The sequence below is a fragment of the Fukomys damarensis genome, unplaced genomic scaffold, assembly GCF_012274545.1.
Source record: "Fukomys damarensis isolate Sample0158 unplaced genomic scaffold, DMR_v1.0_HiC HiC_scaffold_39, whole genome shotgun sequence".
Classification (NCBI taxonomy): domain Eukaryota; kingdom Metazoa; phylum Chordata; class Mammalia; order Rodentia; family Bathyergidae; genus Fukomys; species Fukomys damarensis.
Window position 1 is genome coordinate 31,486,620 of NW_022900951.1, and position 27,957 is coordinate 31,514,576.

General features: G+C 35.6%; 1 protein-coding gene across 1 annotated transcript in view; it reads left to right on the plus strand.

Annotated features, from left to right (window-relative positions):
* Cfap47 (cilia and flagella associated protein 47) overlaps positions 1-27,957 on the plus strand; it is a 423,126-nt gene that overhangs the window by 193,857 nt on the left and 201,312 nt on the right. The window contains exons 41-45 of the mRNA XM_033760546.1: positions 2,537-2,607; positions 4,463-4,608; positions 9,708-9,819; positions 10,439-10,665; positions 13,485-13,659. Coding sequence (XP_033616437.1) covers positions 2,537-2,607; positions 4,463-4,608; positions 9,708-9,819; positions 10,439-10,665; positions 13,485-13,659 — 731 coding nt within the window. The remainder of the gene's footprint in view (positions 1-2,536; positions 2,608-4,462; positions 4,609-9,707; positions 9,820-10,438; positions 10,666-13,484; positions 13,660-27,957) is intronic.

Sequence of the window (27,957 nt, forward strand, 5' to 3'; positions counted from 1 at the left end):
ATAATGAAAGGGAAAGGCTTATAGTTATTGTGGTAGGCAACTAAGTTTCTACCACAAGGAGAAACAAAGAGATTTTTATGACCACATAGAACAAAGTAATTTATTATTCATCAATCTAGATTCATCAGTATAGTGAGATATTTTCACATTGAAATATGCCTTAATAAAATAATTCGTACTGATGTTACAAATCACATTTTCTTAAAGCTCTCCTTAATGTTTTACTTGAACAGATTTCTTTGCATAAATGAAACGTAAGAAGACACATTTTGGGGCTGGGGACTTAGCCCAGTGGAATCCTGGCAAGCTCATGGTCCTGAGTTTGATTCCCAGTACCAACCCCCCCAAAAAAAACAAACAAACAGAAAAAGAAAAGAAAACGCATTTTAATAATGACATAATGAAAGTTGTGTAGTACTTATGAGTTTTAAAAAATATAATCTACCATAAAACCCCACTCTGGTCTCTAAATTTAATCTGGATAATAATAGAGGAGAGTAAGAAATTGTTTAACAAATCTCCATAACTAAATTTTTAAGGGATGCTTTACAAATGTTCCTATTTCTTCTTTTTAGGAAGAGGGTGATATTGCATGTTTCCTCCAGTGTTGATGTTTGTGAGATATTTGACAGTGTAATGTAAAGAGAAGTGTTGCAAGCTGTTTCTAAGAATCAATGAGAAATTTTTCATGTTATCTTTTCCTTCCACAGTTATGATAAAAATACATATGGAAACAGTGCATTCTCCACCAAGAATCTCTGAGTACACACCGAATTTAAGATACACATGTAGTGTAAGCAAGAAATAAACTCATGTGCTAATCCACTAAAGATAGGGGGCTGTTTATTCCTTCAGTATGACCTTGTCTGTACTAACTGATACTTCTCAGAATCCCTTCAACTTGTATCGCCACAATAATAATGCTTTCCTTTGTAAGTGATTGGTCAAGTGCTACAGTTATTTTGCAGTTGGCCTAAGAAGTGATGATCTCTTCCCTATTCAAATAAAAATGCCTCTCTATAAGACATCACATGGATTACAAAATATATGCATCACACATTTCACTATGAGAACATGATCCAGAAAGAAACGAGCAGTTAAGAAGTTCTTATTCTAGTTGAGATTACGGAAATGAGGCAACTCTGATTTCTTCAAAAGGGCCTACTTGTTTCCAGCAAAATAGTCAAAGAGACCAAAAAGGATATAAAACCTAGATTTGTGTGCTTCTCTATGATACACTATGATAGAAGTGATGGCAGGGCTACAGAAAGCCAACTAACATTCAAAATGAAGTTTGTAGATTATCCATGGACTTTAAGCAGACTTTTTTCCCAGAACTCCATTGTCAAAGACATGGAAATGATGATATAAATTGAGAAATAACAAACACGCTTTGTTATTCTGTCCACTCTGTGTACAGTCTCCATTATAAATATGAAAATGTCTACCCATTGTGTCTATGGCAGCCTTACAGTGTCTATCAAATGCTCAAAATTACACAAAATATTAAATGCTCTTTACTTTAAAAAGGTAATATAGTAATTTAACTGATAGCCAGAATGAGTGTGAAGAACAGAGAATAATTACAAGGGCAAATACTATCATTAAGAATGTTATATAAAGAAAAAGAAAAAAGGGAAACAAGGTCTTTGTAGCTAGGGAGGAGTGAAGGGGTTGAAGGGAGAGCAGGGGAATGGGGAAAAAAATAAGAACCAAGATAGATTATGTAAAGGTGCAAATTTCCAATGATGAATGTCATTGTATGGTATAACTTAAATGCACCAATAAAATGAATTTAAAAATTAAAAAAGAATGTTACATAAAAATAAAAATGATCTAAATCATAAAAATCAGGGAATAGAGATATTTAGGATAGCTTTACTTGGAAAGTCAATGTTTTTTTACAGCATCAATCTCGATCTAAATAAATGGCCAAGTGAGTAATGCAAAACTTTATTATGCTTAGAAAAATATGAAAAATATGAAGTCAAGTATTAATTGATTGCTTATTGAGCAAAGTACTCATGAATACTAAAAAAAAAAAAAAGAGAGAGAGAGACCGTTAAGTAGGCGAAGGAAGACAGCAGTTTGGAAAATTAAAACAAAGATTAAACAACTGTCCAAGGCTCTTTCTGCCTGTATAAGTCAAAGCAAATGTGGAAATAAATTTAGAGAAAAGAGCATTTTTCAGAAGCCAAGTTCTAAAACCACATTTGGATATAGTGTTCATTTATTGCTAAACTGAGACCATTTACATTTTAGGTCTCAAATAGGATTTTTTTTAATCAAATACATCTCTACAATATTTTGAAGAAAAAGGAATCATTTGAACCCAGTTTTTAAAGAGTGGTGGAAATATGGATGACTGGTATTTTTACTTCTGTATATTTAATTCCTAAAACATTGTAAACATTAAATAATATTTGCATGTCATATTGTAGGAAGCTGTAATTTTTAAGATCTGCAAGATTTAATTTAGGTAATTGTTTTTGAGTTTTAATATAGCTGGTGTAAAATTCTTGTTTTCTTGTTACAGTAATGATGTAAGTAGCAGTGCATGTGATGCTTCCCAAGGCTGTTCCCACATTCGAGATAGCATAACAACTTGTGAGTGCCTCATATCAAAGATTTATTTGTATTCATATCGGATTTTTAAATGCAAGGCATAATAAGATCGTAATATTCAGCAGGGATGGTTATGATGTTAGATGGAATGGCAAGCCCTGGGGACTGCTGACCAGTTGAGTGGCTAAAGTGTTGTTCCTTTGCCTTTTATGTTGTGTCCCTTTGGAGGACTCAGGCCACATCTCTCCTTCCACTGCTTACTCTCAGTTCCCTCCAGCATTCAAGGAATAGAACTGGATATGTAGCCTTTATGTCCCTTTTTCTCTTATTCTAAACTATTTAAACCTATTCATGTAAAATATCACTAATATTAGAAATGTAATAAGACCACAGATTTGCTTTGCTTTTGGAAATAACTCTAGGTGTAGAAAAGATGGGTGGATTGAATGATGGATAGGAACACGAATATAGGAAGTATTTGGTTATCCATAAATGCAAAACAAGCAACCCTGAATGCAGTAGAACCACAAGAATCCATTGTGGTTATTAGCTTATATTTTAGGGATGACTAGATTCACTTATCTAGGTGAATCCCTAGGTGATTCTTGCCTCAATATCTCTCATGCCATTCTTCTCAGATAGAGACTGGGGCTTGAGTCATCTCAAAGGCTTCTTTCCTCACATATGTGATGCCTGTTGCTGTTTTTTTGCCCTGGGACCTCAACTGTGGCTGCTGGCCTGAGTACATATAGGTGGCTACTCCATATGACCCAGGCTTCTTCCCAAGGTTGAAGCTGGGATTTCAATGCAGTGATCGATGGGAGAGATAATTAGGCAGAAAGGGTGCTATAATTTCTGATCTTGTTTCAGAAATCAACTTGCTTCACTTCTTAGGCATTCTAGAATACTGTTTGTTAAGATCATTAAGGCTGATCTACAATATCACTACATTCAAGGCAGTATCAAAATGTGTGGACATGTAATAAAACTACTAAAACGAGATGCATATATTTGAATATATCAAGCATTCCTTCATTTACAGTTCAAATTGTTTCATTTCTTTTATTTTATTTTAAATTGAACTTATTGGTATATTCTAGGTAGACAGTACAGTTACATTCATTACTGGGATCTTATACCTTTACATGACAGGTCTTGGTTCTCATTTTTTCCCCTTGTCCCCACCCTCCCTTCACCCCTTCCTCCCCTCCCCACCTTCAAACACTTTAATTCCATTTTTACATTTTCTCATATTTTTTTCCTTTTCCCTTATTCCCCTTTCCCTATCCTTCTCACTGTTCCTACACCTTTGGAGTTTCATTTCTTTTAATGTAAATTATTAACAATCCTACAAAAATTTGACATTATTGAATGAATCTTTTACTATATACATATATAAAGTTAATTTTAAATAGTAGTAAAGTTCCCATTGTAGTGAAATTCCTTATTAAAGAAACTTTTTTCTCATGTTACTGAATATAGAACCCAGGGCTTTCAAATTGGGCTATATCTATTTCTATTCTTTTGTTTGAGACAGGGTCTCAAAAGTCTCTAAGTCTCTTAAATTTCCCAGTCTGAACTTGGTCTTGCAGTCATCCTGCCTCAGTGTCACAAAGTGCTGAGACTGCATACTGTTACTACCATATTCAGATGTTATTAAGGAATCTTTAAAAGAGGGTCATAATTACGCATTTTGTTATGCTAAAGCTTGAGCTGGAGTCACCCACTGTTTCCTTTTTTATATATGTATCAAATTCTAATCTTGTGTTCTATTGCTTTGAACATTTTATAGATCCCAAAGTGTCAATTATTGATCGAAAGCTCTTTTATTTGAATAGCATTAATATTATTATATAACATTATTTCATGCCAACTACTTTGTGTTGTATTTTGTTAGCTATTAAAGAGAGTTTCATTAGAGAGTTCTTCTGCTCCACACATACTCTCTCCCTGAAAGGGAATGAATCTGCAAGCCTAGAGATCTACCATCTTCCCTTCGGCGTCCACACGCGCTACTGTGCCATCATCTTAAGCAACCAAGAGGTGAGAACTGAGTCATAGTGTGTGCTTCCATCACGGGCTTTCGCCTTCATGAAGTCAGCAGTACAGGCAACTTGAAGTAACCTGGAGACCCTAGAAAATTTTGGTGCTTAAGTTGCTAGGCAGAGAGCTTAACCTCAAGAATATCCAGAGTCTTCCATTAGTTGAAGGTTAATATTATGAAGGCTACATAGGGATGTGCCATGGGGACAGAGTAGAGGCTTGTTTCACTTTGTTATGGCTCTATATTGGTTAGCTGTAGCTGTGCGATAAGTCATCACACAATAATGGCTAAAAATAACTCGTTTATTATCTCACAGTTTCTCTGGATGAGAGGTCTGACAAGACATAAATAGTTCATCTGCTTTGGGCCTATCAACTATTTAATCGAGGAAATAACCAGGGCTGGCTTCTCCTCAGAAGTTCCAACTGAGGAAGGATCTGCTTATCGATCCCCCTCAAGTTGTTGGCACAAATTACTTGTGGTTCTGGGATTTGTACAGCTGACTTCTTCAAAATTAACAAGGAAAAGAGACAACAGGAGGTAGAGGGAGAAAGATGGACAAGAGCAAATTTTATACCATTGCCATCTTCCAAAAAGACATTGCTACATGCTGACCTGAGGGGTTATTTATAATTGGTAGGATATATGTCTAAATGTATTGTATGTCCACTAAACTTAGTAAATATGCAGTGCAATAATGATAATTGCAAAGAGACGTTCCTCTCACTTGGTTTCAATAGAATCATTTACACATGAAAAATAATATAGTTTATTGAATATATAAAATGTAATTTAATTTTACACATAAAATGGCCACATAGAAGGAACTAACGAGGACTCCTGTTATTTCTTTTAAAAAAGTTCAACTGTTGAGGGTGTAATTCAGTGGTAAAGAGCTTGCCTAGCATGCGGTAGGCCCTGAATTTTATTCTCAGCACTTCAAAATAAATAAGTTCTGGTTTAACTACACTTCTCTTTATATAAAACTTGTGAAAAAATACCAATAATGGTGTGACCAATAGTTTGATCAAATTCTTTAATGTATCATTTTATTACATTATAATGCAACTTTAGAAAATATTAGAATTAATTATTAGTGATACAGTAACTAGATTAATTTTATTCTTTGACATTATCAGAATATTAATATTTGTTTACATATATTTAATCTAAATTAATCAAGATGTAATTATACTTCATTTGGCACTGAAAATTATTAAAGCATATCTTTGATTACTTATATTCTATCATTTTCACAAAACATTAAGAAAAAATGTGTCTTGAAATTATATTGACATACCTTGAGAAATAATGCTCCAGTTTAAAGGATTGCTTTGAATTATAATTACATATGTGGGGAAATACGTCTTTTAATTTATACATTCAATTATATTGCTAATTATATTGAAAATTGCAATTACATGGTTAACTAGATAATCAAACATCCAAGTCTCCCTAGTTAGCTTATGTTCTTATTAAATATGCTATAACTCCTTTCTCACTATGACCCTATGTTGAAAATGATAAAGTAATTAGAATTATTTTCTAACTGTCCTGAATAAAATAAAACCATTTTACAAACAATGATATCAAGGAAAGGCCACTTAACTTCTAGGCCTTTGTTGTCATTTGGTCTGTTATATTTGAACTTCTACATTAAGAAGCAAAGTGATTTTATAACAACTGTTTGAAAGTAGAAATAGTTTTACAGAATTTCTATCAGCGTTGATAAAAATTCTTAATTTAGGCAGAAACCTATAAAAGCTTTTAAAAATATCTATGCTATAAAATGCCAGAGATTTGAAGAAATGTCTGCTCTAATATGGAATAGATTAAATGGAGGTACTTCAAGCAGACTCATGTCTCGGTTCCTATGGATTTACATCTTCAGGGAGGATAAGTTTACAAAGATGCTTTATGAAGCAAAAAACACAGTAAAGCGGACAGCAATATGTTGCTGCATTGTTCTGTCTTCACTGTGGTGTCCAGCATACGAACACCTGCTCTGTGTAGTACAGGATTCCCATTGTAGGACAGCACCTGCCATTGCTGAATTTACATGTACCAAAGAGGTGAGTGCATCAGCTGGGATCTGGATCAAGAATGACTTCATGGTGGAGCCACTTGCTATGGTAATACCAACTTTCTCCCACTACCATTTCTTGAGATTTTTTATTGAGCCAACCTAGCACCTACTTTCCTTCTGGTAAATTTACTTTCCAGTCCTTTATTGTCATCTTTTGTCTACAAACTTTGATCAGAAGAAATTGAGACCAAATGAAGGAACACACACACACACACACACACACACACACACACACACACGTGGCGTTTGGCAAAACATTTGTACACATTTCAAGAAAAGAAAAATTTGTATAAACATTTTAGTACTAAATTTATTGAGACATCATGAGATTAGTACATGCTACTTTTGGCCTCTACAATTTCAGCAGTTGCTCAAAGTGATGGCTATGAGCTTCCAGACATTAATTAGTATAACAAACTACTGATTGGGTAGCACTAGTCTTTGAGATTGCTGTACATACATGCGTTTTCAATTTCTTCTCTAAAGACCAGCAGTGCGGTGGGCTTTCTGAGTCATATGACATCCTGTAGGATTCCCCATATAAGGGTAACACCATCTATTAATAAAATATCATACTGTCTTTTCTTTCCCTGAAGATTGTATACATTTTAAAAGTTTTTTATCTTTTGTTTTCAATTTAAATAGCACATGTTTGCAATTCATGCAGTTTATAGAGAGTGTGTATACATTTTTTGGTGGAACATATGTATGTATTTGTTTGTTGACATAGGATCTCAATATGTAGTCCAGGCTGCCCCTGAACCTTCCTGACTCAGCCAAGTGGCGGTATTACAGACATGTGTCACCCTGCCCACCTAAATAATTATATTTTGAATATGTACTTCTGTACCTTGATAAACACTTGTGTCATTTACGTAGATATTTCCTACTTAAAGATATATTTAGAATAGTCTCTTGGTTATGCAGATAATATTGTTTTAAGATTGTGGTACACTTCAAAACAGTTTCAATGCGAGCTTCGCAACCAGGTTTGCTTTATTTTAATTTTCAGGTTGTTGCATGTTTGTCACAAGCTGATTATGATTTACGATTCCCCATTGTATCTAAATTTTCCAGCCTTCATTTCCATTTATCCTCTCAAGTCTTGGCTCCACCCTAAGTAACATCTGCCTTTTCACCATATCTTTAGGCAATTTATATGAATGTCAAGGGATGAGAAGCCCTGCTGTCAAAGCAATGGATGTGCTCTTTTTAAATAGACCTCTTAAATGCCTGGTAAATGCCAAAAGGATCTGTGTTGCCTCATGTAATCCTCCTGAATCCTTTGACTTCTTGAGATATAAAGATTTTAAAAACCATTTTATTATGGAAAGTTTCAAACACACAAAAGGGAAGAAAAATAATTTTCTTTCTACCCTTCATACTTCTTAACCAAGACAGATTCTTACAAAGGAAAGGTTAACAAGGACAGAACAAAAATGTATTACCATGTATATTGCATAAATACATGGGAGACACCCAGGAAATTATTAAATCTCATATAACATTTTCAACAAATAATAGTAAGTTTTCAGAGAAGTGAAAAGACAAAGGAAAAGTAATTTGTGTCTGCGACGGAGGCAAATTGTGTGAAGTCAAATGAATGGGGATTTGCTATTTGGATTGATTTAATGTCATTTCCAGGCAGATAAGGGTCTAGAATTGTCTTCTTGATCAACCTTTTGCTTTGCTGATAGACAAGGAAGGAGAATACTTTTGTAAATTTATATCCTACTTTTTGGCAAATGGTAGAGGATTGTGTTGTATTTGATTTTCAGTTGCCTTCAGTTCAAAACTCATTATTATGCAAATGAAGCACAATTTAGAGTGTCCTGTCCTGAGTTCCTACACATTGAGCTATAAAGATAAAGCTATAAGTCCCCCCTGTACCCTTCACCAAGTTTAAACAATATGCGGCTAAACAAGTTTAATGATTTTAATGAAACAAATCTCAATCACCATATAATTTTATTTATGAGCAATTCAATGTCTCTACAACAAAGATTCCCTTTTTTCACATGGCCTTTGACCGCACTACTATTATTAAAAATATTGTACATTTTTTCTTAATACCATTATGCATCAAGGCAGTGCTCAGATACCCTATCTCATGATTATGATTCTTCTCTCCCCTTCAAGTTTCGTTGTTTGAATCATAAACTAAGATTCATTCATGTAGACTGTATGTCTTTCTAAATCCTTTTTCTTTTAAATACTAGGAGCCTAAAATAAAGGTATTATTCAACTCATTTTACCAAGGGAGAAATTGAGACTCCAGAGATTTTTAAGCTTGTCTGAATTTTGGGGGGTTTTGGTTTTTGTTTCTCTGTTTGGGTTTTTTTTTTTTCCAGACAGAATCTCACTTTGTAGCCCAAGCTGGCCTAGAATTTATGGTGATACTTCTGCCTCAGCCCGCTGAGTGCTGGGATTACAGGTGTGCACCACCAGGCCTAGCTTACTTGAATTTTAATAGCTAATAAATGGCAATGCCAATTAAACTCAGGGATGCCCATTTCTATTGTTTTTTCTCTATATCATATTGATACACTTACATTTTTCTGACTTTTATTTTTACCTTGTCTGTCTAGGCTTTTGTACTTCTTCCCTAATTATTGGTTTTAGAATATTTTAAGGACCTTACATGGTCAAACTTTAAAATTCAGACTCATACGGAATCAGACACTCTGAAAAAAATGCAGTCACCTGTAAAAATAAGTTACAGAATGAAGGAAACATACTTCTTTATTGCTTGCTTGATCATTTAAAGGTAGTAGTTTCCCAAGGAGAGTTGTAGCTATAAAGATAATGTGGGACCTTTTTAATCTATCCCCTTGTCTGTTGGATACAATTTCCCCCAGACTGTGGTAAGAATATATTTAAAACTTGCCAGTATCCAATCATTAAGAAGCTATGTTGCTTAGAAAAATATGCATGAAAATTCTATTCTATAGATTTTCCTTGTAGCATAAAGATTTATTGTACTTTTATGAATTCTCAAAATTTTGCTTTTAGGTTGGAGAATTAATATACATTGTGCAAGGTGATGGTTTGGTCCCCTTGCCTTCCAGTTTCCATTCTTCAGAGCCTTCTAGTCCAATTGACTTCAACAGCTCACTAGAAGAAGGTATAGTATATACAGGTTTTAACAGTATTTCATTTTTTATGGTAGTTAAAAGATGGGGTGATTCCTTTTATAGTCACTTCTGTAAACATCTTCATTTCTCTAAAATGTAATTAGATTGTGGAAGACCACTTTTTAAATTTGTGTCAGCATGCATGAAATAGAACATTATTTCATCAGTTGAAAACATCAGTGGTGATTCTTTTTTAGTTTTCAGAGAGGTACTCAAATTTGGCATAAAAATATCATTTAGCAGATGGAGACTGTGTATTAGCTGTAATCCCAGCACTTTGAGACACCCAGGCAGGGAGATCACAAATCCATGCCCAGCCATGGCAACAAAAGGAGGCCCATTCGGAAAAAGGGACTGTTGGTGATATGGGGATGTAGCTCATTGGTAGAGTGCTTCCTTGCATAGCAATGAAAGCTTTGATCCCAGTACCCCCCCCAAAAAAAACGAAAAAAGCCCACAAAAAAACAAAAACAAGGGGCAATACTAATTTTTTTGCACTCTGTTTAATGAAGACCATAACTGCGGTTTTCTACTTCAAATCTCCCAACTTCACCCTGGATTGAGGGCATAAATGTTCAGTGCATTAACAAATACTTTTGTTTTCCCTAGAGAATAATAAGGGACATCCAGTTTTGTATTTGAAATGTGAACTCCGTCAAACCTTAGATGTGAGCCTTAAGGTGCCACTGACTAATGAAGCCAGGGAAAATGCGTTGACTTTTGCAGCACAACAGGAAATGTCTGCAGTTGAGTATGAGCGAAGGCGAATCACAGGCACTCTGGAGAGCAGTAGCATCCGTGTTGCTGTTGCCCTCCTGGGGCTAACCAAGATTGAGGTAGGAATGGAAAACAGATGATACATTTCAATTACTAACTCTTACACATATACAGAGCTGTTCCTACTTAATCATAGCAATATTTTTACAAAGAAAATGATGAATATTCTTTCCCACAGGAAGACAGCTGAGTAGTGATGTTTTTTAAACATCACTTAATAATAAATCTGAAACAATACATCCTACTATATAATATTACACATTATGGTGTAATCCTTAGTTCCCAATAATCAATTCTGGCTGCACATTAGAATTCTCTGGAAAACTTATACTAATACCCAGACACCACTCCAAATAATTAATACAAATCTCTGGAAGGGAATGGTTGGGAACACGATCTGCAAGTTGCCTAAGATATTCTGCTATGCATCTAGAAAGAATCATCTCTGGTGACAGATTACCTGGCTGAGAATTCAGACTAACAGTGCCTATCAGTATGACTACGTGCTTGTTACCTAAACCTCCTCACCTCTCTGTTTTTATATTTTCAATATAGAAATATTGGTAGTTACTGAAAACTGAGACAATTATGTAAAATACCTAGCACATTATCTGGTGCAAAATAAATGTTCTCTTTTTTCATTTTATGAAAACATAAATCAGAATTTTATAATAAAATGGGAATGGGGGGCCGAGGATGCAGTTCAGTGGCACTATGCCTGCCTGGCAAGTGTAAGGTCCTGAGTTCAATCCCTGATAACACCCCCCAAAAAATAAATAAAATAAGAATAACAAAAATTAATACATTGTGTATAGTTATCTTCCAAGATATTAGAGTGCAAGATATTGATAAAGATTCTTACAAAGAAGAGCACATAGATATTAGCATAAAGATTTGTGATTGTTGTAGTCATTATTATCACTACTATTATACTATATACTACTATAGTAGCTATATTTTTATTATTATAGCTTGAAATTAAATATAAATATATTCTATATTTATGGTTGAAATAAATCTATTCTCAATGAGCAGCCAAGGTGATTTTTCTAAATGCAAACCTAAGCTAGGAGTGGTGGAACAGACTTATGATCCAGCACTAGGCCGAAGCAGGAGAATCTCTAGTTCAACCAGTATGGGCTACATAGCAAGTTCAAAGCAAACCTTGGCCTTGTCTCAAAAAAAAAAAACAAAAACAAATGAATTCAACCCTTCTCATATCATTCCTCTTTGCACATTTCCGTACTCAGATGAAAAGTCTTAGAATTATTTCATGATACTCCTGATCATTCCTGCTTTCTCCCCTGATCCCAATTCCACCATAACAATATATCCACTGGTGGCGATACCTCAGCACAGGAACTTGCTGTTCTTAAAACAAGCCAGACATGCTCCCCATGACCTTTCAGCTTTCTCTATTTCTTTCCCCTAGATTTCAGAGGGCTGCATCCCTCAAGTACTTTGTGTCCATTAAGATGCTCTGAGTGAGTTTCTGCTTTACCACCTCAGATACATTTTTATGCATTTTTATACTTCTTTAAGGTTTAACTTCATTTATATATTTACAACAAGATTCTTGGCATTGTGTGAGTAACTTATTGTTGTAATGCTAGACTCCGTGCAGCCTGACTGTATATTTCTAACAATTAATGGTAATATTTTAAAGATGACCTGGAGTTTAAAATTTTGACTGGATCGCAAGTATTAAAGCCTAAAACTATGACATCCTCTGATTTAAACTAGTCCTACTGTGTTTTCAAGACGCTGATACATCTCTTCAACTTCAACTAAAATACTACAAATGATACTGAATTTGGGAAGGCTTACTGTTTAGTAGCCAGTATACACTATTACAGTAAATATTTTCAATGAGTTACCTTTTCAAACATTTAGCCCATCATAGTGCTCTCTATCTCCCTCCTTCTATCTTTTAACTCTTTAAATTTATTTTTAATTATCTCTTCTGAAAATAATTACTTAAAAATCAAAAAGGAGGTGGATTTTTTATATGGCATGATTTTCTATCTTTTTCCTTTTTCCTATAACTTTCTCCCTAGAACACAGCACATTTTTTGTTTATTATGGCATTTAATAAATTATGCATTGTATTAGATTTACTTTATGATACTTTTTCTCCTGCCTGATTATGAATTATTAAAAATCAAAAAGCTTTTATATGTGTTTTTTGCCTGTCTTTTGACATCTATTGCATACTATGTATCCTGTCATTTCTTTTTCACTGAATTGTCACTTGTCACGTGCTTCATTTATACTATGACAGCTCAGTTTATCTACACTGTCCTGTTTTAGAAAGGACAATATTGTGTATAAAAGATCATATTCATGGGAGTTGTTTTGTAACCCACATTATATTACTAATGGTTGAGGGGACTAAAAATATCAAACCTAGATATGAAAGATTTTTTTGACATCTGCAGAAAGGTAATGCTTAAATTTATTTTTATATTCACAAAATTGTCATTAGTGAAAGAAAGCATCAGTCTGTACTGCTAATCAGAACTATATTTTATGGGTAAATGTGAAGAAGCGCAGTTTTCAACTCAGGGAGGGAAGCACTTTTTCAGTGTTATTCACTACTGAAATGGTTCCTTCTCCAGTCATATTATTCCTTAACACTGAAAATACTAGGGCAACAAAATTAACTCGCCTCTTAATAAAGAGAGTCTACAATGGTTCTATGTGGTGTGTTAGTGCTGCTGCCTTCCGTAAACTATGTAATAATGTCTCTCAAAAGGTTAATAAATTCAAACCTTTGAGTATTTTTCCCAAATGTAATATCTAGTAGATAATGATGTCTTTTATATTGTGGCAATAAAAGTGATGAAAATTACATTCCAATCTTACGATTTCTTTTCAGGCTCTTATGCTCTTTCATATGTCCAAGTTGAAGAAGCCTAAGTCCATTTTATTTACAACAGAACTGAGTCTTCCAGAACATTTTATTATTCCCCCAAAAATCTACATGCCTCAGAGTCCAGAAACTCATGCTAAAGTGACTACATCTGAAGGAATTATTACTCCAGATTCAACAGGTAATCAGCAATGTGTTCAGTAGTATATTTAGCACAGTTCCATGAAGATTGATGGCGGCAACATGCCAAAAGAGAATAATGTGTCATTTATGAGGTATTTATTTTTTATCTGAAACACAGTCTTAGTTACTAAATACTTACTGTTAGTCTTCTGTTGCCTCTGTTTCGTTGCTGTAACCGTGAAGGTATACACTACATTTTAATATGAATAGTGATACACTAACATTAACAACAAGTGGTTAGATGTAAAAAAGTGACTATCTGTAACTATTTAAAATTCTCTTTTTAAAATGTTACTTTCTTTCAATTTGCCGCATCAGTATAGGGTCATTTTTCCCTTGGACTATTCCTGGAATATACCATAACTGTAGTATTGTAGACTCCACATTATACTTTTGTTAAATTTGACCTTTTTAATGTGTTACATTTTTTACTCCTATGGGTTTGTATTAACTAGAGAATGGTGTGAAATGTTACCTGACTCTGGGATGCCATACACTCCTTTTAGGGATAATTTCCAAGTTCTTGGTGTACTGAACAAAGAACTGAACAAGACTCCTGAAAAAGGTAGCAAGGATTTACATGTATTAAAGATATTAAAGAAATACACTTGACAGAAAGATAGAGAAACAAGTACACTTGGCAGAATGTAAATCGGTCTGCTGAATCCACCCCATACACAGGGAGAGGGACAGCAAGAGTTCCTAACCCAAGAACTCAGACTGGATCAGACTCTGCAAGAAAGCCTGCAACTTAGGGGAAGGAAGTCCTGAGTGTGAGTTAACTTCAGTATTTCAGTAGAAGAATCACTGGAGTTATATAGAAGACTGTCTAGCAGCTACTAGGTGACAACAAGAAGACCAATCTAAGGCTAATCACAGTTATAGAAAAACTAGAATATAGCACAGATAGATTCACTAATATGTTTACAGAAACTATACAAGCAAATTATGAAAATATAAAAAAAGTTTAAAATACAAGTAAGCAACAGTTATAGGCACTAAAAAATGATGAAAAAAGAAGCTCACCAAGGCATATCGTTATTAAATTACTAGATATCTGGCAAGACAATAAATCTGGCTTTTTTAAAGAAGCCAGAAAAACAAAAAAAATCACATACTGAAGGTAAATCAATACGAATCACAGCAGACTTCTCAACACAAATCTTAAAGGCCAGAAGAGCTTGAAGTGAAGCATTTCAAGCTCTAAGAACAAATAACATTGAACCCAGGTTAAATTATCCAGCAAAGCTATTCTTCAAAACAGATGGAGAAGTAAGGCATTCCCGTGAACAAGACCAGCTCAGAAGACATATTAGTGCTAACCCAACTCTAGAGAAAATATACTTGAGAATGTTCTCAACAGAAACAATGAATCAGACACAGCTAAAAACAGAGAGAAATCTAGTGAGGTCAACAAAAACATCAGGAAAAGATAAAGGATACACCAATAGATAAAGAAGGCAATGAGAGTAAATAACCAAAACATCTCAGTGATTATATCTTAATTTTAAGTCTCACCTCTCCTACTAAAAGACAAATATTGGCAGATTATATCAAAAAATAAAATTGAACAGTCTATGACATTCAAGAAATGCATCAAATCCAAAACGATATTCATAGGATAAAAAGTAAAGGATGGAAACAAAATTTCATGCACTAGGATGCCAGGCAAAAGCAGAGTTAGCTATTTTATCAGACATGGTAAACTTTAAGCTAAAACTAATTAGAAGAGGCAAAAAATATCACTATATACAAAGAATGTTACGGATAATGGAATAGCAACATTGATAAATATATGTGCCTCAAATCCTGCAGTACCTGTCTTCGTAGAACAAAAACTGAAATTAGATGAGATCAAGCACATTCAGGGTGGTGAATATGGCTATAGGCAAAACCTCCTGAAATTAAATGATCAAATAAGCACTAGCACAATCATAGTAGGGAATTTTAACACCCCACTTTCTCAAAGAGATCATTTAATCAAAAAATAAAGAAATTTCAGAGCTGAACCATACCATTGAACATATTAACTTAATGCATATATCCAGAGTATTCCACCCCTTTACAACAGAGGATACATTCTTGTCAATGGCACATGGCACTTTTTCCAAAATCACGTACTAGTCCACAAAACCTGCTTAAGTTAATATAAAAGAATAGAAATTACACCATGCATACTAACAGACCACCGTGCAATGAAAATAAAAATCAATGACAAAAGAAATTACAGAAAAGTTAAAAACTCCTGGAAAATTATATACCCCTGCACTATTAATGAGTCATGAAATAAATCTAAAAAGAAATTCTGTTGCTATAAATTATAATGCAATCTTCTTAATGAATATAGGTTAAAAATCCTCAACAAGGTATTAGCAAGTAGAAAGCAACACATTAACAAAAATATCATACAATTATACCTTGGTTCATGAACTTAATTTATTCTATGATCTTGGAAAAGATGGCCATGTCTGTGGTTGTGTGGGAAAGATGGCCACAGTCATGTTTGTAATCTGATGCAGAGTTTGCAAACAAAAACAATTTTTGCCAAACACTTCTGTTTGTGACACAAACTGCAAACAAAAGTGTTAACAAACTGAGGTACCACTGTGCATCATGATCAAGTAGGTTTCATCCCAGAGTTGTAAGAATGTTTGAACATATTTAAGTCAAAAAATGTAATAACTCACACCAACAAAAGAATGGTTAAAAAAAATGATCATTTCAATACATGCAGAAAAATTTTTTACAAAACGCAACTCTCCTTCATTGTAAAAACCCTGAAGAAAAAAGATATATAAGAACTATACCTAAATATGATAAAAGCTATGTATGACAAACCAATAGCCAACATCATATTAAATGAGGAAAATCTGAAAGCATAACCCCCAAAATCAGGAATAAGAAAAGGACGTCCACTGTCTCTGCTTCTATTCAACATAGTACTTGATACATTAGCCAGAACAATTAGGGACAAGATAGAAATTTTTTTAAATGATACATGTAGGATAGGAAGAACTCAAATTATCATTATTTGCAGATGATGTGAAATCTACATAGAAAAACAATAGGGACAGGGATTTAGCTCAGTGGTTCCACTGCCTGCCTCTCAAGCACAGGGTCCCAAACTCAATCCCTGGCACCAAAAAATGAAAAAAACAACAACAATAGAACTCCACCAAAAAATATCTTAGAATTAATAATGAACTTCAGTGATCTAGCAAGATACAAGATCAATACACAAAAATCATTAGCATTTTGATGCACCAACAGTGAACCAGGTGAGAAGGAAATTATGAAAAATATAGCATTCATAGTAACTTCAAGGAAAATTAAACAACTAGGAATTAACCTAACCAAGGAAGTGAAAGACTTCTACAAAGAAAACTAAAATATTCTGAAATTTGAGATTGAAGAGGACATCAGAAAATGGAAAGATATCTCCTGCTCCTGGATAGACAATTAATATTGTCAAAATGGCCATACTCCCAAAATTGTTATATTCATATTTAATAGAGTTTTTATCAAAATACCAAAAATACACTTTAGAGATCTAGAAAATTCAATCCTAAAATTTATGTGGAACCAGAAGTCATCTACAATAGCAAGTGCAATTTTGGCAACAAGAGCAAAGCAGGAGGCATAGTAATGCCTCATTTCAAGCTGTACTATAAAGCATTGGAGATAAAAATGGCATAGTACAAAAACAGATATATGAATCAACGGAACAGAATTGAGGATACAGAAGCTTCCTCAGACACATTCAGCTATTTGATTTTTGACAAAGTGGCCAAAAGCATGTACTGGAGGAAAGATAGCCCATACAACAAATGGTGCTGGGAAAACACTTTTTCTATGAACAGAAGATTGAAACTTCTTTTTCACCATATACTAAATTGAAGTCAAAATGGATGGAAGATCTAAACATTGAAAAGAAACATTGAACCTATTACAAGATAAAATAGGTAAAACAGTAATCTGTTTTGAAATGACAACTGCATAACCTGCTTTTCTCTATCTTTCTTGGACAAAGCTACCTGTACAGTGAAGCACATCTCCTTGGGGTCGTGGAAGGACATGTCACTCATGTCCTGCCTGCTTGCATAGATTTTGGAAATCATCTGTTCAGATGGGTGGAAAACCTCTGGCAGTAGGCATCAATGAGACAAGACTAAGCATACTGCTAGTTTTATAGTTTCCGCAGGATTATCTAAAAACATGGCCTGTTGTTTCGTAAGCCATTCTCCTGTTAAGCACAACTTACCTTTTGTCTCAAGAAAAGCATTGACTGACCTGATAGGGAGTTGGGACTACTAGTTTTTGCCCCAGAGTTAGTTTTGTAGCTTCTTCTGTTAGCATAGGTGTAGCTTTTTATTGTCTTAAAGTGGGGTGGCCAACCAGCAGCCACTCTTTCTAATATTTTTGAAAATTATGCCACTGAGTGTGATTTCTGTTACACCCTTTGCATCAAGACATTCAAAACAAGTCTTCTCTTTTCTAATAGGTAAAAAAAGATTTTCTTAAGTCATGTATTCCTAGTACTGTAGCCTGAGTGAGGGAGGGAATGTTTTATTTCTCAAAAGGCACTGTCAGTCACTTTTATTCATTCGTAGAGCAGAAACTCAGGACCTTTTATAGTATCATATAAACCCTTTGCCTTTTGTCTCAAATTTGGTATACAGATCACACAGAAACCAGCATTTTCAGAAAGGGATGAAGCTGTTGCTTGGTGGCAGGGGCCTCAAAATCACAAGATAGCTTGGATTCAGTTCCTAGACAACTGTTATTCCCTGGATGTAAGAATGTATCCCAAGTATTATACTTTCGAAAGGCATATCTGAGTCCTTTCAGATTTGTATCTCTACTTAGCTAGAAAACTGAGAGTTTGGTTAACAGAGTTGGATAGCTCCCAAGTTTGACTACACCTTAGACATCATCTACATGCTGTTGGACATTTCCCTGTCTAAGCTCTAGCTTCCTTAAGTCTTCCCAGTGCCCAAGCAAAAATGGGAGGGCTATCTCTAAAGCCCTGTGGGAGAACTGAGCATACTGTTGTTTTTTCTTTTGAAGTGAAATATTCCCATTCAAAGGTAAATAGCAACTGGGAATCTAGATGGAGGGTAATAGAAAATAAAGTGTCTTTCAGTTGTAAGACCTAGAACCAATTTGTGACTCCTGGAATTTGGGAGCTCTCATAGTATATAGATCTACCAGATGGTGGATTGAGATTATAACCTCATTAATAAGGTGGAGGCTTTTTACCATCCTATGTTCTCCTGATGGTTTTGTTACAGGGAAAATGGGAATAATGCAAAGGGACAGGCAAGGCTGCAGAAGTCCATGTTTGAGAAACCTGTGTATGAGAGGCTGGAGTCCTCTACAGGCCTTTTCTTTAATTGGATTTTAATTTTGGTTGGGATTGTCTGGAATATTTTAATTTTATGGCTAGAATCTTTTAATTTTATAACTATCAGCATTGTTGAATTTTCTCTCCTAGGTATTCCATTCTACCATGCAAAATGATCCATCTTTTGGCTGCTTAGTTCAGGGAGGCCAGGTGTAATCTCAATAGGTAAAATTTGCTTTGGCCTTTTTTAGAATTGAATAATTGCTCCCAATTTTGCTAGTAAATCTCTTCCTAGTTAGGGAGTAGGACACTGTGAAACAATTAACTCATGGTTAAACATTTGACTTCGGAATTGACATGTCAGACAAAGTATAAAGAAGATCTGATTAGAGGTTCCCTAAACCCCAATTATAGCTACAGTTATTGAGCAGGGTTTTCCAGAAAAGGGTGTTAAAGCACAGTAAGCTTCCCCTCTACCAATGAACAGTTGAATTTGCTTACCCATGACGCACGGAGTCACCGAGATTTTCTCACAGGAGGTGACTATATCCATAGATGGCGGCATTGCACATTCCCCAGACCCCTTCAGTTCTCATTGTCAGAGTGGGAGGTGAGAATTTCAGCTGGCCTACCCCCTCTCTCAGTTGTTGCAAATATATCTCACAGTGCTGTAACTCTAGGTGATATAACAGAGTCAGGCTGAGAAGAATTAAGCACACACCCTAGAAGTTGGAGGCCGACTTATTTTTCTAGCAGGATAATCTGGGAATTCTCCACAGAACAATCAGCCCTGTCTGGGTGGTGCACAGTGTTTATATATAGATTCAGAAAAAAGGGGGTAAGGATACAGTGGCAACACACATAACATTAGCTCATTGATTGAGGTAGATGCATTCAGCTTATACAATTGGAAAGAAAGGTACACTAGGATTCACTTTATGTATGGCGGGAAGCAGGGGCCACAGAAGCCCTGTTGAGAATAAAGGACAAAGGAGGAAAACATGTAACATGGTCTGCAAGTCTGATGCAATCCGGACATGTTTTTGGTGCGGGAGGGGTCAGAAGGGTTAAGAGCTAGGAGTAGCCTTTGTGTGCTACTTGGTTAGCGACACCACAGGCTCCTTCTGGTCAGAAATTGTTTCCCTGTTCATCTGGACACAGGAACAGTCGATCCTCCAGTCCCACAATTCAGGCACACTGGCTACGTGATAACACAGATCAAGGCCTGGGTAGTGGCTTAGTACATTTCCTGTCCACTGTCCAGTTTCCTTCCACTTAAAGAAGGAACTCTTTCTTTTATTGGCCTTGGCTTTTCCCTTGGATTACTTGGGTGTGATGAAAGCATTGCTAATTGTGACAGCCATATTTTTCATCTCCCCTTTTTCTGGCCCTTCTTTTCATTCTCATCTAGATCCAGATTTTTGAACACAGAAAAGCCTATGTCTAGCAACTGGGTCATAGGGGTTGGGGCCATCTGAAGTTTTTGTAGCTTGCGCCAAATATTTGAGGCTCATTGACTTATGAAATGTTGTCACATTATTGCATCTCCTTCCTTGGAAGATGGATCTATATATATTTAAAGAAAGCTTCTACTATTGGGCAGTGAAAGTTGGATTTTCTGCTGCCTTGTGTAACTCTCACCCTTTCATGATTATCAAGTTTCTTAATACGTCTTTTTATTTCCATAAGAGCAATTGTCATTTTTGACCTCATGTTTAATCCATCTCTAGAATTACAGTCCTTTTGGCTCTATTAGAGGGAAGTAACTTCTCTGAGTTGAGTCCTTTCTCTTCAGTTATCTCAGCATATTCCTCATCAGCATATCTCTTGGTCTTCTGTAGTGTACTTTGTTTTTCATCTGGGGTACAAGTGGTCAAGACAAGTTGGACATCCTACCATGAGAGATCAAAAGCAAGGGTTAAATTTTGCAATCCATCTTGAAACCTACTAGAGTCTTCTGAAAGTTGGCCTTAATATTCTTTGCATTGTTCAACATCTGCCACTGAAAAGGATCCAGGACTTGAGTAGTCCCATCTACCTCATGAGGCCTCTCTTAAGGGGAGGGTGATTTTTGATTTGGAAACGTAAGAAACTCCACTCCATGCGTGTCCCTCAGGGCTTAAAGCTGTGTGAAGAACATGAGGAGGGGATTGTGAATAGTGAATCTGTGGCGGGGGGTAGCTAGCCCCTGATGGAATTTGTTAGTCATTTAAAGGTGATAAGACTGATTTACTGACCTGAAGAATATAAGAAGGAGGTTGAGGAGACCCTCCCAGTATGGTTGCTTTCATTATACAGGTTGTTCAAAGTCATATCCTTCTAAAAGAAGGGTGGGCATCTGAGGATGGGATCATCATCGATGTCAATTTCCTCTTCTTTGGAGGCCTCTTTAAGTACCATATTTCTTGGCCCGCTATGGAGGGATGGTTTCTGAAAAAGAGTCATAAAAGCCAGAACAGAAGGGATTTTGTACCAGTTTCCCTGCATTTTACTGAAAAGATCTAGTTGAGGAATAATACTGTAATTTAGACTGCCATTTTGTACCCATCTCTGGCCATTTCCTAATTCATGATGGATTTGAACAGTATTAAAATAGAAGGAAAGCTTTTTCTCAAATTGTCAGAGTCAAATTGTTTCCAATTTTTAAGAATACAGCCTAATTGTATGGTAGATGGGATTTGTAGGGTATTTCTCATGGCACATCAGGCCTCCTGCATGGGTTCACCAATATGCTATTGCATCCTAGGGTTTTGTTCCAGGTATTTAGTGTCCTGACGTAAGATAAGGGAAAGACACATGAAAACGGTAGTGAAGTTTTACAATTACTAAAGGTAGGAAAAGAAGTATGCTCTGCAGAGTGAGAGAAGAGGACTGAGAGAAGCTCACAGTAGCGAGGAAGTTAATGGCAGGGGTCTTTTGTACACCTGATCCCTTAGCCCGATGTCAGATCTAGGCCATCCCATCAACCACCTGCTTGATTTTGTGACAGAATTTTAGATAGTAGTTTCTGATCAGTCTCAGATGCAGGGCCTAAAAACTGAGTCCTGTGCATGTGTCCTGGGTCTCCATCGTTGGTAGGTCATGCACACTTATTCAGGCAGCTTGCCCCACCATCTTACTTCATCTTACTTCAAAACTGTGATTACAAATTTTAAATAATAAAATAAAAAAAACTGAGAAAAAGATCTGGTATTTAGTTCAGTGGTGCTGTGCCTGCCTGGAAGGAGCAAGGTCCTGAGTTTGATTCCCAGTACTGAAAACAACATCAACAGGAACAAAAAAAAAAAAAAAATTGTAAATTGCGGGATAGTCTTTTCATTTTACCTTCCTAGGAGGATTTCAATTCCTGATACAAAAGCCAGGTGGCCAAGGAGGTAAAAAGAATTTAAGAGTTAATTGTGCTCTAAGGCAATAACAGTGACAGATCCTATGGCAAAAAATAAATAAATAAATATAAAGTTTTAAGCTAGCTAAACAGCTATAATGACAAATTTGATTTCTCGGCAGTTAGTGATCCCCTGTCATCATATGTTAACCCTTTTTTAAATCTTCATTAACTCCAGGTGTTCCACTATTAAAATATTAAATGAGTAACTTACTTTTAGCCCCCTTTGAAATAACTATATATAGTTGAGATTGTATGAAAGCGCAGCTAAAATTATCAGTCCAGTCTATTTGTTTATTTGCCCATTTACTGAATAAGTCTATTGAGCATCAAATCCTTTGGGCAAATTCAAAAAAATTGCCGTATTCTTCTCTTTGATGGACTCACAGATACAAAACTCTTGTAAGCCATTTACATACATACATACATACATACATACATACATACATACATAAATAAGACAATAAAATTGAATGCAGAGCTTGACATGGTGCAGGCCCCTGTAATCATAGCTCTCTTGTAGGCTGAGGCAGGAAGGTCACAAGTTTCAGGCCAGTCTAGCAACTTAGTGCCTTATGGAGATTTGTCTCAAAATTGTAAGCAAAAGGAGGTGGGGCTATGGCTGCACAAAAGCCCCAAGTTCACACACACTTACCACAAAAAGAAAAAGGAAAGAGAAAATTTAATGAAAATTGGTGTCTTTCTCTATTTGCCCTTCTATACTTTGGAAATGATAAAGAAAAATTTTCCCTTTGTCCTCTTACAGTTCACTAGAATAAAGTAACAAAAAATAAATAGTGCTAAAGGCAAAATAATTTATTATTACACAATAAGGGAAGATCATAGGAGTGTGATTATCCAGTCCCTTCACTTTATTCACAAGTGTATATAATTATTCTTTAAATGAGGAGGAGAATGGAGAATAAATGGGCCAAGAGAAGAGATTAGTTTGTACAAGATTATCCTTTAAAGTTTGAATGAACCCAAGGGAAAGATATTACCTTCTAACAGAAGTCCATCCAGCTATGGTTAAAATTCTCAGTTTTCTTTTCTGAAATACATAATTGAATTCCAAGGTGAACTGGAAGGCAATTGTGTTCTTTTTTGAGTCTCCTTTTAATGCACATGAGAATTCCAGAGGGCCACTGTCTCTGCCCTTGGAGTAGAAGAAACAAGATTGCTTTTTAAGGCCTTTTTAGATCTCAACATGGTTTTAAAAAAGCACATATTTTTGGAGTATTATTCTTTGGGCCCCAGCATCTGTCTTTCTAAAGTTAGTCTGTAGTTTATTTAAATGCCAAGAACTGTCATGTCCTAACACCTGGATTTTCGGCCCATTCTAGGCTTTTTCATCCTACTTTGCACTGTGCAAGAATGAGACATTGTGTCCAATATTATTTTTAAAATTTACTTTAAGTCTAATAATTCCAAATAGCCAAGCTAAAATAATCACAATTTCCAAAACTGCATATATTTTATCCTTACAGTTATTTTCAGCTTGATAAATAATTCATTTTGACTTTTATTGTTTTATATCTATGCATATTGAGTGAATAATTTATAAAATGTGAACTTTAAAAATGTCTTTTACACTTTGTATTAGGTACTCAATAGTGAACATGTGCTCTGCAATAATACATTTAGAGAGGCATTTAATCAGAAATTTTATAAGACTTTTCCCATAGTTTAAGTCCTAGACAACATGCTGTTTATTGGCTTGCTAGCAGCTCATTTAAACTAATTAGTAAATCAATCTGCAAGAACTTAAAAATCAACTCTGTTCAAAGCAGTTTATTTTTAATACAGAATAATTAGAGAAAGTTTATGGTATTCATAAGTGAAAATACAAAACACAAAGTTAATTTATTGTCAGCAATCCCTTGCTTCCTTTCCCAAAGAGGGGTTAATTAGAAAGTGAAATGTCATTTCAGTTGTTTTCTTTGTGAGATTTTTGTCATTTTAGAAGATTTTATAGAAAAAGAAGACAACTTCTTAGTCAAAATGTTGGCAAGCTAGAACTCTTTCATAGGCCTGCTCCATTAAAAGATCCTTGAAGACAGAGACATTCAGAAATGAAACAGCATTGGAAAGGAAAGATAACAGTCAGCCATTTACATAAATCCTGTGAGAAATTCCCACTAATTGCTGAGCTGATGTGGTCAGATTGAAAACCACATTTAGTGGCCTCTGCAGGCTCAAGCTCAATTATAATATAATTTAGGTATAAAGATGAAACAGTTTAGTCCCATGATTTGCTTTTTCCTCAAAAACTTATTATTTGAACCTATCAGAAAACCAGTAATCTGCTTCCTCATTGCAACCCTCCTGGCACTCAGTGTTTAAGAATAGGATTCTAATAAATGAACTTAGGAGAAATGCTTTTGGAGATGGCCAGCCTTTCTCTCTCTCTCTCTCTCTCTCTCTCTCTCTCTCTCTCTCTCACTCCCTCTCTCCCTCTCCCTCTCACCCTCCTTCTCTTTCTTCCTTCTTTTATCTTTTTTTTTTGCTTTTGCTTTTGCTTTGTTTTGTCTGTGATTCTTTGTTCACATTTTTCTTTTTCATCCTGCTGGACGAACAAATTCTTGAACGTACAATGACCAAAACTGGGGAAAATGCAGAGGAACATCATTCTGTCAAGAATGTGCAATAAGTGCTGGCTGTGGTGGTATTGGCAGATGGGCAGCATCTGAGTGACTTATAGGGGGTGTTACTGGCTGAACTAGAGTTTAGCAGTTAACTAGAAGATAAAGAGATTTTTAATGATACAGCTTTTCCCTTGGATCACTGGAAAATTGCCAGTAGATACTGAGCAGAAAAGAGAAAGGGGAATGCAAACTCTACAGTCCAAGTAGGTTTATTGATAAACCTGAGAGACTTCTCTGTGTGAGCAGAATAGAGAAGGCGTTTTTTACAAGCTAAGAGGCTTTTTAATAGCATTTTTTGGCAGGCTTTTGAGGGAGTGAGTCAGAGAAACAGCAGGCTGATGTGTTCTTTATGTCCTCTGTAACCTGCTGACATATGCTCAGGGGACCGCTTGTAACCTGCTGGATGTATCCTCTGTGATCTACTGACATAACCTTGGGGGACTGCTTGTGGCCTGCTGACAGGTCCTGCGTGACCTAGGTTTCTCTGAGATGGTGTTTGGACTCATTCAAACTGGCAGTGTCCCTGTCCATGCTCTGTCCGATACAAAACTATCCTGATGCAAGAAATTGTCCCAAAGAGCATACATCCAGTTATCTCCACTTTTAAGTTGATGAGATCACTGCAGAATGAAAGAGAAATGAGACCCTGTGAACACTGGGAAGGATAAATAATTTCTATTTCCAGCATCAAATGAAGAAAGAAAAGGTGGAGATACGTTTTGCAAATCCAGAAGATAATAGTGACACCTAAATTCAGACATGTAGGGATTAAAGTACAACAACAGAATAGTGACAACAATAGAGGTTTTGAAAAGCAGTAACTGAAAACCACAAATTATTTACAAAGAAACAGAAATTTTACTCAAGGCAGAATTGTCAACACTAGAAACCAAAAGATTCTAGAAGTATGGTTCTCATGCAAATTGTCTGTCAGTGTATAATATTATATCCTAATAAACTATCCTTAGTGCTCACTCAGGTCCTTAAACTCAGGTTCCTTTCCTTGCTGCTAAACAAACAAAATGGAATAGTAGAAATATAACTCCCAACCTACTAGATATCACATGTGCTGAGTTCAAGTCCCCTGAAATCAAAGAATGAATTCCAAGGGACAACAGCTGTGAAGAGTAGTAAAAGTTTATTGAGAGCTCCTGAGAGACAGGTGGGGTCCTAAATGGGTTACCGCAGAGGCCCCTTTTCAGAGGTAATTTAAACAGTGAAGTTACAATGTAGATACAGTGGGGGATCAAACTATGATCAGTAAGATTCCAAGTATAGTCATACAGGTAATACTGATCCAATCTTGGCTTATCTATGACTTCCAAATCAGGACCATGTTGGGGAGGGATGGTTCCAGATATTCTGGTTGCCCACCAGGAAGGCGGATGCATATCTTCACTTAATGGACTAAGTGATACTAATTACAGTTTTGCTTATCCTTTAGGAAAGTATGCATGTTTGGCCATTGTGACTTTATCTTGAGGCCTTGCCTCAGATACTCCTCCAGCCACAATTTTGATGGCTTCTTTTTTCACTGCCTTTCCTGAGAGCCCAGTCTCTCTCTGATTGGGTATTAATTTTTGTTTTAATTAGCTACCTATAATAAAAGAAGGCCATTTATATTGATGAAAAGGAAAAAAAAAACTTTGTATAAAGCTAGCTCCATGGAGATGGAAGGGTCTATTTGACTGAAATCATCATCTCATTTTGTGCAGGTGCCTTAGGGTCTTTTCTAGCATGAACAGCACTGAGAAGGGAATACAGTGAGATAATAGACATATCCAGGCTTGTCTCTGCTTCTTGCACTGGACCTCTCTCTCTCTTGCCTGTGAAAGTGAAACTGAATTTTGACTTCCTAGTGCCAGCATCTGCATATTCTGTCCATTCATCTAGTCCAGTGATGGCAAAGCTTTTAGAGACTGAGTGCCCAAACTGCAATCCAAAACTCACTAATTATTGCAAAGTGCCAAAACTGCAATTAAGCCTGAATATACAGTGCTCAGCTGCTGGAGCAGTGCTGGCTTGGCTTGCATGCAGACAGAGAGGGATCTGTGCCTGCTGCAGCATGTGTACTATAGGTTCACCACCACTGGTCTAGCCTGAGGGCAGCTAGGGGTAGTGATTTGTGCACCAGGCCTGAGGAAGTTTGGAAAAGACATTTTCTCTAAAATTAAAAAAAAAAAATCTGTTTTAATATTCCATCTGCTCATGCTACTTACACTATCATTCAAGAATAAGGATAAATGAAAAATATTTTCAATGTAACAAGGAAATTGAAACAACTTAAAAGTTACAGTTAGGGCTGGGGATTTAGCTCAGTGGTTCCGCCACTTGCCTCACAAGCTCAAGGTCCTGAGTTCGATACCTGATACAAAAAAAAAAAAGTTAAAGTTATTCTCTAACAGAACAAATGAAAGATCTACTTATGGATGTAGGAAATTAAGTTCCAGAATCGAGTAAAGAATTTAGCATTCAAACACAGTAGTTAAAAAAATCAGCAAATGTGTGTAAATCCCATGATCATTGGCTGTTAGAAAAAAATTTCACATGTTATAAAAATAAACTCAATTACTAGACAACTTTAAAAGGAAGGTATGGTTGTCATAATAGGCATGAAAGATTCTTGTATTTTGGGGGACAAGAGTTAAATTATTTTAGGATATTTTACATGAAATATGAATATTGGAAATTGGGAGCAACCAAAAACTAAAGATAGAAGGCATAATTTCTAAAGCAGATTAAGGCAGAATTTTAAAAAATCTTGATGACTCTAATAAAATATGAGAGCAGAAAAACTACAGGAAGGATGTGGTAAACAGAAGCAAAACAAAACGAAATGTTAAAGGTTATGTTGTTAAAGTACACAAACCTCAGTGTGAGCTGTGCACTTGAGGAGTCAACGTTTTTTTTTTTTTTTTTTTT